We start from the raw sequence: 13,147 nt of genomic DNA on the forward strand, positions 1-13,147 counted from the left end.
ATAATTTGATCAGCCACCAGAGCTTTAGTTCAGTGATTTTCTCAATACGACGTACGGTCCTCAGAACCTTATCATGATGCATGTATATTCTAAGCTTCACGACATCATATTAAAAACGTTTAACTAAAGGTAATTTGAAATTTGTTTTATTCAATCAATGTTACATTTACTGGTATGTTAACAGCTAATAACTAAATTTGCCTCATTTTTATGTAAACTTTATAGACCCACCGATTCACCATCTTTTATAGGATTTGATTATCATAATCAAATAACACAATAAACAAACACAAGGCAAAAAAATTTACGTGGTTCGACATATTAATTAATATGCCTACATCCACGGGTGGTGATACCAATAAGCCACTATATAATGAAAAAGTGTACAAATAACAAAAACCTCTCATGTGCGCCAAAAAGAAAAAAAAGAAACACCAATCTCAACACTCAATCAATCAATCCCCAGCAGTTTGGCCTCACAAGAGCTCTGCGACGCTGAAAAATATCGCTTTCCCCAACAAAACAAATGAATCAGTTACACAAATATATCTAATGTTAAATTAATGAAGAAGAGTAGAGAGAGAGCAAACGAGAAGGAAAGCGTAAACAAATTATAATTACTAACCAGAGTTATTAGCACCATTACATATATATCCCTGCTGACTCCCCTCCTCTGTTCACCATTCGTTTCTAAAATGGATTAAAAAATAACAACTAATTAACTTTTAAGTAAAATAGAGTGAGACACGCAATGCATGCGGGAGATCTAGAAAGAAATTACCCGTGGCGGTGGCCGTGGGTGATTGTAATTGACTAATTGCAGCCGCACACTTCACTCAATCTCGATGCGGGGAATGTGGCGTATCTTAGGCCAGTCCTCTCCTGTCTTCTCTCTGTAACGTTCTTCTAAAATAGGACAGTGATAAATCCCAAAACCCTGGAGCGTTGACTTCTGAAGAAGGTGATCGGGCAGTGCTTTTAATTTAGGGCAATAAACAATTGACAAGGAAGAAAGACGTGCCATGATTATGATTTCTCCCTTTATTGCTGTCCCGCAATCCCACTCTTCTAGTTCTTCCATACAAACAAATCTGAGCCGTCTCAATTTGGGAAAGGCAATAACTGAGGAGCCATCCGTATCACTTTCTACTCCCAAAAATTCATTACCCACTCTTTTCACGCTTTTCATTCCTTGAATCCAAAGATCTTCAAGGGATGGCAATTTTCCCAAAGGAGGCAAATGCTCACAATTTCTCCACCAGTTGAGAGATAAATCCCTTAAGTTGGTTAATGACATGATCCAATTTATGGGGACAACATTCCTCCTCCCTCTGTATTCATCTATCACTAATTTCTTTAAATTAGGAGGTGGTCCCAAGGCTTCAAGAAGCCGTTCATCTTTATCCTCCTCATTCTCCCTCCTCCCAGCTTGTTCTTCATCTCCATCTCTTGAATGACCAAAATGAAGGTCCAAATCAAACAGATTTTTCTTTTTCTCAAGTTCAGCCCTTCTAGCCTCCCCCGCATCTGACACACCACCCAGCCCATCTATACTACATTGTCGAAGGAGGTTAAGCTTTTTAAGAGACCCAAGGCTACATGCTCTGTCATACCCTCCACCCACAACAAACTTTCTTACACTCCGAAGCCTGATTAATTCATCAATCCCTGCCGGCAAGTATCTTAAAGAATCAGTCCCCGCATTGTATAAATACATCAGCTTTCTTAACTTCCCAATCCCTCGAGGTAATTCTCTAAGATGACTGCAACCACTAACATTTAAACGTTCTAAATTATACAACTCACACAACGCCTCAGGTAATCTTTCTATCGCCTCTTGATGGGCCAAACTAAGGTATTTCAGATGTAACAATTTTTCTATATTTTCTGGAATATCCTTGATGAAATTCTGACACCACCACGGTTGACGCACCTCTAATTTTAATGCCCTTAAACAAGTTAATTTATCAAATAATTGAGGTAGGACTTCGCTAAACCATGAATATTCATCACTTTCAACTAAGAGGCTACGCAATCCTCGCAATCCTTTAACATTATCCCAAATAGGGATTGGAACCGAAGCCCCTTTATATAAAGTTAACATTAAATGAAGGATTTTTGTCTCCCCAAAAGAGCTCATAGCTGACTCTTCACCACTACCACTATGAATTTCTAATGCAAAACATTCATTCCTACATAAATATTGGGCAAAGTCGTGCACGATATCGTGCATTTTGTAAGTAGAGATTTCACCATCATAACCTTTGTCAAAATCCTGAAAGAATGAACGTCTAGCTAAGATGTTGAAATACTCTTCACCAATATCCTCCATCTCTTTGGCCCCTTTCTCACTAAGATAACCTTGTGCCATCCATAGTTCAATTAACTTATGTTTCCGTATTTCATAGTCTTTCAGAAAGACGGCACAATATGAGAAACAACGCTTTACCTTGGAGGGTAATTCTTTGTAACTCAACAATAGAGGGGCTAAAAGGCCTTTCTCAATTGCTTCTAGTTCCCATATCTCACTCTCTAAGATATTTTGCCATTCTTTTTCAGTGTTTTTAGACAGCAAGAGACTAGCAATTGTCTTTGCAGCCAAAGGTAAGCCCTTGCACTTTCTTACAATTTCCCAACCAATTTTTTCTAAATTTTCACGTTCCTGCATGGACTTACCAAAAAATGCTAACGACTCAAACACCGACCAGCATTCCATTTCAGACAATTCATTGACAGAGATAACTTGAGTTGATCCCATAATAAGGGCAACTGTTTCTTTACGTGTGGTAATTAAAAGTTTACTTCCATGGGGACTACTCTTTAAACAGTTGTAGAATGGTTCCCATTTACCGTAATCTTCGTTCCACACGTCGTCTAAGACAAGAAGAAATTTCTCCCCTTCAACAACATATTCTTGAATGTGTTGCATGAGAGATTGAAACTCTACAAGCTCTTTGGCAGAACCTGGCTTCAGAGCCTCAATGATTGCTCTGGCGATCCTGAACTCATCAAATGGCTCTGACACACAAACCCATATTCTTTTCTGAAAATTTCTTTTAACAGAATCGTTGTTGTAGGCGAATTGAGCAAGAGTAGTTTTGCCTATGCCCCCCATCCCAACAAGTGAGATGATACGGGGGCCTTTCTGTTCTTTACTACTCTCACATAACAACCTATTAACGAGTTCGTTCTTCTCTTTTTGTCTACCAAATATCTCGGACTCATCAATTGAGGAGATACTTGGCACTCGTTGATCCGCTCTCTCATTACTCTTGGTACCATTCACAGAAAAACCAAACTGGTCTTTCTGTTTGGCAATATTATCAAGAGTTTCATTGATTTCTTTGATCTTGAGAGCAATGTCACGACGTAAGACAATTGGTTTGCAACCAAAGCAAGAGGCAGCAGGAAAGAAGGAACATACCTTCTTCTTATTGATTTGCAGTTTGAGCCTTGCAGTGTTCCACTCACCCAACACGTCTTCCATGTCGTATGATGTGCCTCTGAGTTGATCGAGCCAGAGTCTGACAGTTTCCTCCTTTACTTGCCTTTTCTCTGCATCATGGAGCACGGCTTGAATGGCTTGGAGATTGCTGGTCAGCTTCTCCACTTCCTTTCCGACACCATTTACCAGCCTCACCTGTTCCTTTGGCTCTTCAACAGCCACTGAAATCAGCTGCTCCAAGAGAGGGGAAATGATCGCATCAACCATGGTGAAATTGATGATGAGTTTTTGTAAGAATAATTTATGCTCAAAGAAATTTAGAAAGCTTATAATGAATTAGTTATGTTGTGATGTGAAGGCATGCAGCCGTCTTCGTTCAATTCTTATAGTGCATGAAAAAGCAAAATCCAACGAGAGGAATAATCTTATCTCACCCCATCCGAAAGGAATAACTTACAGCCAAAACGTAAATAAAGCAAAAAAGAATGGCGTGAACAGGGAGACAAACGTAAATTGTTGGTGAAAGAATATGCTATAGCTTGCTCTTAACAGCAAGTTTGGAATGTGCATTTTATCTTTTTGGCTAATGAAAGAAATAGAAAATCAAATCTTAGGCCATACTCATCATCCTTAGTTTTGACGGGATGATTGTTCGATTGGTGTGGAAATAACTTTTAAAAATTATTTAAAAATTATTTATAGATTTAAGCATTCGCATTTCATGTGTGCACTTGTGTCTATGTCTATATAATCATTATCTGGTAAAGGTTCTCAAATTTTATCAAAGTGCAAGATTTTTATTGAAAATTTTCTCTCTATATATGATTAGAAAAATTTATCAATTTAAGCAGTGACTTAGGGAACAATCGAATTTTGGTTTGCACTAGAACAATCGAATTTTGTTTTGCGCCACTCATCATTGTCTTACCAAAATTAGTCTAAAAATACACATTATTTTAGTATTTGAAAAGTGGACAGTTTGTAATATATTGAGTGTGCGCTCGTGTCAATAACAGTGAAAAAGTCCACATTTTATAAATTACAAAAGCTTAAAATATATTCCTTAAAAATGTTACATGCATAAAAATATAACTATGTGTCTCAACTATGTAAATATAATATTTCTCATAAAGATAAATATCAAATAGGTGATCTCAACTTTTAGGCCAAAGATTTGAGTTTAATAATGTCATTCGAAATGAGAGAATGATTTCTTAGAAGAATTTCACTTTGTTCAAGTTATTTGTGATCCTCGCGCAAACGCAATAGACCTCCTACTACTATTTTCTCTTTTACCAACTGATAATTAATCCTTATACTACTAACATATCATAAAATCTCGTGTTATGGCAAGAAAACTCAGCTTTTCTACAAGTTACAAGAGCTCTCACATTTTTCCAATCGAGGTCTGGTTCAATTCTCACAAAGCCTCTCAAACTTTCCTTAAGAACTAGCTTTCTTGTTATTCAAGGAAACACTAGGGATGGCAATGGGGTGGGGTGGGGTGGGGTGGGGTGGGGTGGGGGTGGGGAGGCCTACCCCGTTCCCCACCCCATTAAAAATTGTTGCCTCATTCTCCACCCCATTCCCTAATAAATTCAGTGGGGTGGGGATGGAGAATCTTCATGTGGGGAATGATTTTCCCATCCCCACCCCATTCCCCATTTATCTATTTTATAGTAGGTATAAATACATGATTTCAGTAAATTAAAAATTAGAGACTTAAAATAAAATCATCACCATATTATAAAGTATTTAAATTCTTTTTAAAAAATCTATAAAAGTTTGAAACAATATCTTAAAATGATATTAAAATTTAAAAGTGAAAAATATTTAAAGAGCATAACACTTTAAAAGAGAAAAGAAAATATAATAATGTTTCATAGTTGAAAAATATTGTAGGGTCTTCTTTTATTCATATCCTGTTTATATTACATGAAAACTAAAAAATTATTAATTGACATTATAGTTAATAAAATAAAAATTATTAATTATATATAATGGGGATTGGGGTGAGAGTGGGGTGGGGAGTACAAAACCAAACCCCACTCCATTAAGAATTTGGGAATTATTTTTCTCCCACTCTCCACCCCATTCCCCAAAAATTATTTAAAATTTTCTCTATTTGGGATGGGGCTCCATGGGGCCTCAAACCCATGGAAGATTTTGACATCCCTAGGAAACACTTAATTGGCTGGACAAAATCAACCAGCAACCTCATTTGTAACACATGATACTTTACCAAGACATCTCATGGAACCGCATGTTGCACGGGATCTATGGCATAATTACATCTGTAATACCCAGCCAACTCTCTTATTCTTACATATAACACTTCAGCTACCCTCTCACTTCAGCGTCAATAGTTCATTACCATGGAGCCTTACCTCTTGGAACCTCCATGAAAATTGAATTCATCATCAATCGTTACAAAATTTTAGTTTTAAAATAAAATTAAAAAAATGTAAAATTTCCTCTAAATTCTAATTCTTTTTCTTTTGTTTTAAAGAACAATCGCATTCAAATCCAACCAAAGTGGATAGAATATGGCCACCATTCAAGATTCTAACATTATTATGCTCAACACATCACAAGATTTGCAAAAACCCCACCATGCTTGGAACTAGGTCCTCCTAAACTATTCCCTCTTTAAGTCCACGTTTCGGATACGTCTTGTGATACACATCAAAAAGAAAGTATAAATAGAATATGGTGTGCCTTTCACTCTGTACTAATAATCAATTCATTTGTATATTATCTATTAATTTCTGGTGCTACAGCATATATACCTCAGTATATACTAATCCTTGTGTTATTTGCTTCTCTGCTCACCCTGCTCCTATAAGCTTGAATGGTTATGCCCAACTGGCCCACCAGGAATAGGGTTCTTAATTTTTTTTCTAAGATAAGTATTTGGATTTATTCCATCGGTGACTTTAGCTCAAAAAGAAAGCAATGAAGGAAAAAGTTGAACTACATAAATCATTCTATCCTGCAGAACTCAATATTTTTTAAAACTCCAAAAAATCTACAATTCTGTGTACGAAAGGTTTAAAAAAAATGCGAATGTTTGCATAAGAGAATATTTGCTAGAGTAGTTGTTACTTGTTAGTTATAGGTGAGCTTGTGCAGCAACACGTGGTTACATTAAATTCTTATAGCAGGAATATTTCTTCTGTTTAGAGACTCAAACCCAACAATATTCTCAGCAAATAGATTGCACAGTTCTTGATCATTTTTTCTTCCCTTTTTTTAAATTTCTTCCCCTGCTATGGTGCGCAATGGCAAACTAGTTGAATCAGAAACTTATTCATATAAAAATGAATTGTAAATGCTGTTTGGTTACTAAGAAACAGAGAGAAAATTGATGAATATTCCAGATCTTATTATTTCATTAATTCAAATGAGTAAAATCACAAGTCTTTTATACTTACATTTCATTAGTAAAAGCTGTTAACGAAACTTATCTGTATTAACTAACTAATCAGTAATAGACTAACTAATACTAACTAACTAATCACGTGAACTCTCATTGCTGCATAACAGAATCAGCTGATTCAGCATTGTTGACGTGGCATTGCTGACGCACCTTAGCTTCTGACTTCTTCTCTCTTCTCAGCTCAGCACAATGAGCTTTCTTCACAGCCCCTCTCAAACTCAAGGGGCATAAATGCACATTGAGTTTGTTCCTCAGATAAATGAATTGAGAAGAGTTTAAGGGCTTAGTCATTATGTCTGCTATCTGCTCTGCACTAGGAACATATAGAATCTTAAGATCTCCAGCTAGAACCTTATCTCTGATAAAATGCAGATCGATTTCTATGTGTTTTGTTCTTGAGTGAAACACTGGATTATGAGCAAGATCTTTGGCACTCACATTGTCACACCATATAACTGGTTTCTCCACACAACATAGATTAATCTCCAGAAACAAAGATTTTATCCATGTAATTTCTGAAACAGCTGCTGCAAGTGCTCTGTATTCACTTTCTGCAGAAGATTTTGTAACTACAGATTGCTTCTTTGAGGACCATGAGATTAAGTTGTTTCCTAAGTACACACAATATGCACCAATGGATCTTCTGTCATCAAGATCACTTCCCCAGTCTGCATCTGTAAATGCTGTAACCTTCAGCTCACCTTCCTTAACAAATTTCAGCCCATAGTCTTGCGTTTCCTTCAGATATCTAAGCACACGTTTGCATGCCATAAGATGTTGAAGTGTTGGTGAAGATACATACTGACTTAGCTTATGAACTGAATAGGCAATTTCAGGTCTTGTCAAAACTAAATACTGAAGACCTCCTACAATGCTTCTGTAATGAGATGGATCTTCTATGTAATAACCCATTTCTCCTTCTACATTCTTCTGCAATCTGTAATCTTTGCTGCTGCTCATTGGTGTATCTATTCCTTTACACTCGAGCATATCAACTTTAGCCAGCAAGTCTCTGATATACTTCCTTTGTGACAGATACACACTGCCAAGATCATACAAAACTTCTATTCCAAGAAAATAAGATAGCTTTCCCAGATCCTTTAATGCAAATGCAGAACTGAATAGCTTGATAAAATCTTCCAGCTCATCACAATTTGACCCTGTAATCAATATGTCATCCACATATATCAAGATTAAAATAATTGATCTTTTATTCTTTTTCAAGAACAAAGATGAGTCAGATTTAGAATTCTCAAATCCCCATTGCATAAGACTGTTTCTCAGCTTGTCAAACCATGCTCGTGGAGCTTGTTTCAAACCATAAAGTGCCTTGTGAAGTTTGCACACAGAATCAGGTCTTTTGGAATCAATAAACCCTTCTGGTTGACTCATATACACCTCCTCAATTAGATCTCCATTTAAGAATGCATTATTCACATCAACCTGTCTTATTTGCCACTGATTCATTACTGCTAGACTCAGGACTACTCTAACTGTTGCTGCTTTCACCACTGGACTGAAAGTCTCAAAGTAGTTCACTCCTTCTATTTGCTGAAATCCTTTAGCAACCAACCTTGCCTTATATTTTGCAACACTTCCATCAGTATTTGATTTCACTCGAAATACCCATTTGTTGCCAACAAGTCTGTGATGTTCTGTTCTTGGCACAAGTGTCCAGGTACCATTTGACATTAGTGCATCATATTCAGCTTTCATTGCTTGAAACCATCTCTCATCATTGATAGCCTCCTGAACTGTATCTGGTTCTTTATGCAACAATACTGCAGTGTATACCTTTGGCTTAAAGATACCTGCTTTCCCTCTAGTGATCATGGGGTGTTGGTTTAGTGATGGTGAGGTTGTCACTGTTTGATTGAGATGAGGGATATTGTTATTGTGTTGGTTTTGTGAATTTTCATCTGAGGGCTGATCTAATGTTGTGTCAGGTATAGAAGGTAACATTGTAGGTGCAGATGGATTATTTCTATCTGTGTTTGAGGGTTGTTGATCTGTTACCTGTGTTGAGACTACTGTTGGAGGAAAAATGTTGCCACTGGAGTATGCTTGAGAGAAAGATTCATTGCTGGTGACTGAAAAATCTGTTATGACAGGTAATGTTGATAACTGGAAAACTTGTATAGGAGTAATTGTGCAATATGTATCAGACTTAGATTTATTTGAATTATGAAAGCTAGGATCAGCTGCAAATGGATAAGAGTGTTCATCAAAGACAACATGCCTAGCTATATATATATGTCCAGAAGGGTGATAACACTTGTAGCCTTTATGAGATGGACTATAACCAAGAAAGATGCACTTGGTTGTGTGATAGTCAAACTTGTGCTTATTGTAATCTCTCAGATATGGATAACAAGCACATCCAAAGCATTTCAGCATGTTATAATCAGCCTTGTGTCTATAAAGTTTTTCATATGGAGTAGACATCTTAAGTGCAGAAGTAGGGAGTCTATTAATGTGATAGACTGAGGCATGAAAAGCATCCCACCAGAATTGAAAAGGGAGTTTGGCTTGAGCTAAAAGTGTCAGTCCTAATTCTACAATTTGTCTGTGTTTTCTTTCAACAAGTCCATTCTGATGATGAGTGTAAGGGCAAGAGTGTCTAAAGAGAATGCCACATTCATTTAGGAAGGCAGTAAATGGTCTGTATTCTCCCCCCCAGTCAGATTGTAGAATTTTGATAGGAGTTTGAAATTGTTTTTCAACTTGAAGTTTGAACAGCTTGAACACTTCTAGAGCTTCTGATTTAAGTTTCAAAGGATAAATCCAGGTGTATCTAGTATAATCATCCACAAAGCTAATGTAATATCTAAAACCATCTCTAGAATATGCTGGTGAGGGACCCCATAGATCAGTGTGAACAAGTTCTAGAGCTGATGTGGATTTGATATCAGTGATTGGAAAATGAAGTTTATGAAATTTTCCCAGCTGACATGCTTCACAGAAATGCTTTGTAGCTTGATTAACAATATTTGTAGAGCACAAATTGGGATGCACAAGCTTAAGTAAATGAATTAGACTTTGAGTATTAGGATGACCAAATCGTTTGTGGAGTAAAGACATTTTATTGAATGAATCAGTGCTACAAGTATTCTTATTTGACTGAAAACATTTTCCAGAACAAGAACTATTAACTGAAGTGCTGAAATAACACTGAGATAGCATAGACACAGGTTTATTTATTGAGCTCTGGGATAGAAAAGAGGTAAATGTAGATTGTGGTGATGAACTCAGCTGCAATTTGTATAAACCTTTCTCAGCAATACCCAGTAGCAGAATTTTCCCTTTCAGTATATCCTTCACAAAGCAAACAGAACCAAGGAATTCAACAGATAAGTCATTATCAGTGGTCAGTCTAGAAACACTTATTAAATTCTTTGTAATAGATGGAACAAGCAGTATATCTTTAAGTGCAATGCATGTACTTGCAGATTGTATTTTAGAGCTTTGAATTGTAAGATTGGCATTACCAACATGTGTGATTGACAAACCTTTACCATCACCAATGATAAGCTTGTCATTACCTCTAAACTCATTGCTGACATGCATATTTGCCATACTATTTGTTAGATGATGTGTAGCTCCACTGTCAAGGTACCATCCTTCATCTGCTGGTCCCTCAAAGTTAGCAGCATAAGCAGCTCCAGCTCCAGCTCCACTCACAGGTGAGCTCATTGAATCAGATATGTATGAAGAACATGGTGGATTATACATGTGAGGTATCCCTGAATAAGCAGCTGCAGCAGGCCATGAATCTTCAGTAGGTGCATTAAAATATGTCATATAGGCTGATCTCTGATTTCTTCCTCTTTTCATGTGTTGAGGCATATAATTTTCTTCAAACCTATGCCAACATTCTGCTGCTGTGTGTCCAGATTTAAAACAGATTTGACAAACAACAGTCTGTTCCTCATTACCATCAGAATTTGACAAACCAGAATTAACACTATATTGTCCTCTCATGAATTGTGCCTGCTTATTATTGTTTCCAATCATTTGACCTCTGCCAAGATTATTACCAAAATTTCCAGATCCAGAAGGAAAGCCTCTTGGATGAGAATTGATAAACATTCCTCTTCCAGTATGAAAATTGTTTCTTCCAAATTGATTTCCACCATGAAATCCTCCATTATATCCTCCTCTTCGAGCACTACCTCTTGTTTGAGCATAATAAGCATTCATCATACCATAGCCATTATTATTATGAGAAACATCAGCAAGATTTGCATTGAACATCTGTTTTTCATTTAGACTCTGTTCTAATCTTGTTTCATGCGTGAGCAGCAATGCATAGGAATCATCAAAGTCTAGCTTACTAGCAGTAATGAAAGTTGCTAAATCTAGATAGCCTGGTCCAAGACCATTAAGGATCTGTTGTAACAGATCTTTGTCAGAAACTGGACTACCAGCACAGGCTAATTTATCTGCTATTTGTTTCATTTTCAAACAATAATCTTCTACATTTAGTGAATCTTTTCTCAAAACACTCATCTCATATTTGAGTTGAAGAACTCTAGCTTCAGATTTTGCACCAAACTTTTTCTCCAATGTTTTCCACACATCATATGCAGTATTACAAGAATGAACATGACTGAGAATACCTTCAGTGATTGAGCTTAATAGCCAGCTTAGTAATGTCTGATCCTATGACCTCCAGATTATATATTCTGGATTTTCAACTTGTTGTGTAACTCTTCCCATTGTTTCAGCATAGCTTCCAGAAGTAAGAAATTGAGTAGGTGCTGCCTTTTCTCCATTGATGTAGCCTTCAAGTCTGTTTCCTCTTATAGAAGCTAATACTTGATTTCGCCAGAGCATATAATTGGATCTATCCAATTTGATTGGCGTAATGAATGAGAAGGTAGTTTGTATTGATTGATTCATGTTTGTTGTGTTTGGATTTGTGTTTAAATTGCTTGAGCTTGCCATATTTCTGGCTCTGATACCATATAAAAATGAATTGTAAATGCTGTTTGGTTACTGAGAAACAGAGAGAAAATTGATGAATATTCCAGATCTTATTATTTCATTAATTCGAATGAGTAAAATCACAAGTCTTTTATACTTACATTTCATTAGTAAAAGCTGTTAACGAAACTTATCTGTATTAACTAACTAATCAGTAATAGACTAACTAATACTAACTAACTAATCACGTGAACTCTCATTGCTGCATAACAGAATCAGCTGATTCAGCATTGTTGACGTGGCATTGCTGACGCACCTTAGCTTCTGACTTCTTCTCTCTTCTCAGCTCAGCACAATGAGCTTTCTTCACAATTCATCACTAGGTTTAGTTGATTCTCCAGGTAAAAAAAGTTCATCATCTCCTCGTGTCTTGTCGATTCTTTCATCAGTTCTTGAGAGATCAATCCAGAAAAATGAATCTTCATCGAAGGCATCAAAAAAGAAGGAAGTTGTCACAATATTTCACTGTTTACAAGCACCAAGTTTGAGCATTAGACAATACATTGAACGCATATTCAAGTACTCCAGATGCAGTCCTTCTTGCTTTGTTGTTGCATACATATACCTTGATCGGTTCCTCCAACAAATCAATGGTTGCCTTACGAGACTCAACGTTCATCGCCTTCTGATCACGAGCTTTCTAGTGGCTGCAAAGTTTGTTGATGATGAGTAAGAACTTGATATCCCAACAACCCAGTCTGCTGCTTTCAATAAAGTCTTTCGTTTTTAACTTTTTGATCTCTGAACGTGCTTGTAGGTGCTATAACAATGCATATTATGCCAAAATAGGCGGGATAAGCACCGCAGAAATGAACAAGCTTGAGCTGAATTTCTTGTTTACTCTGGAGTTTAAGCTTCACGTGACTACAGAGGTTTTTGCGAAGTACTGTTCACAGCTAGACATGGAAGGAGCAGCAGGCGAAGAGTCGTGGGTTAGTCCGATAATTGAAGCATTGGGAACCAAACTTCGCCGGCTCAACAGGGACGGCAAAACCTGACGGCAGGATACAACTGCAGAGTCCCTTCACGATGGCCAACAGCATACTGTGATGATTGAAATGGTTTTTGGCTCAATCCAGATTCCAGACACCAGCAAACCAACTGGAAATTTATAGATGCCCCATCTCCCTGAGGATCACAAGTAATTTGTGCCTAGTTCCATAAGAGGGGAGAGGAAAATTGTACAACAATAAATTGTAAATGCACGTTATGATAAAATGCATTTTGTTCACATTATCTAACATTTTCCGACCACGACACAAAAAAAAAATTTTGAA

General features: G+C 36.9%; 2 protein-coding genes across 3 annotated transcripts; one reads left to right on the forward strand and one right to left on the reverse strand.

The window, feature by feature from the left end:
* Positions 1-294: 294 nt before the first annotated feature.
* LOC127902146 (putative disease resistance protein RGA3) lies at positions 295-3,779 on the reverse strand. 2 transcript variants are annotated; one of them, XM_052440839.1, is made up of 3 exons: positions 782-3,779; positions 626-690; positions 295-495 (listed from the first exon to the last, which is right to left on the reverse strand). In XM_052440839.1, the coding sequence occupies exon 1, from the start codon at positions 3,710-3,712 to the stop codon at positions 833-835; it is 2,880 nt and encodes a 959-aa protein (XP_052296799.1). In that variant the 5' UTR covers positions 3,713-3,779; the 3' UTR covers positions 295-495; positions 626-690; positions 782-832. The 2 variants fall into 2 exon arrangements, with proteins under 2 accessions (XP_052296799.1, XP_052296798.1); XM_052440838.1 differs by having other exon boundaries at positions 295-508.
* An 8,386-nt stretch (positions 3,780-12,165) lies between these two features.
* Positions 12,166-13,103, forward strand: LOC127902424 (cyclin-P3-1-like). Its single transcript, XM_052441330.1, has 2 exons — positions 12,166-12,539; positions 12,628-13,103. Exons 1-2 carry the CDS (start codon positions 12,166-12,168, stop codon positions 12,866-12,868), a joined length of 615 nt encoding a protein of 204 aa, XP_052297290.1. The 3' UTR covers positions 12,869-13,103.
* The last annotated feature ends 44 nt before the right edge of the window (positions 13,104-13,147 follow it).

The sequence above is a fragment of the Citrus sinensis genome, chromosome 5 (assembly GCF_022201045.2).
Source record: "Citrus sinensis cultivar Valencia sweet orange chromosome 5, DVS_A1.0, whole genome shotgun sequence".
Taxonomy (NCBI): domain Eukaryota; kingdom Viridiplantae; phylum Streptophyta; class Magnoliopsida; order Sapindales; family Rutaceae; genus Citrus; species Citrus sinensis.

What these genes read in the sequence shown, in the direction of transcription:
- LOC127902424 (XM_052441330.1), top strand. Translation starts at nt 12,166, where the DNA reads ATGAGCTTTCTTCACAATTCATCACTAGGTTTAGTTGATTCTCCAGGT. An exon ending in GCAAAGTTTGTTGATGATGA is followed by an intron (nt 12,540 to 12,627) that starts GTAAGAACTTGA and finishes ACGTGCTTGTAG; the next exon opens with GTGCTATAACAATGCATATT.
- LOC127902146 (XM_052440839.1), bottom strand. Translation starts at nt 3,712, where the DNA reads ATGGTTGATGCGATCATTTCCCCTCTCTTGGAGCAGCTGATTTCAGTG.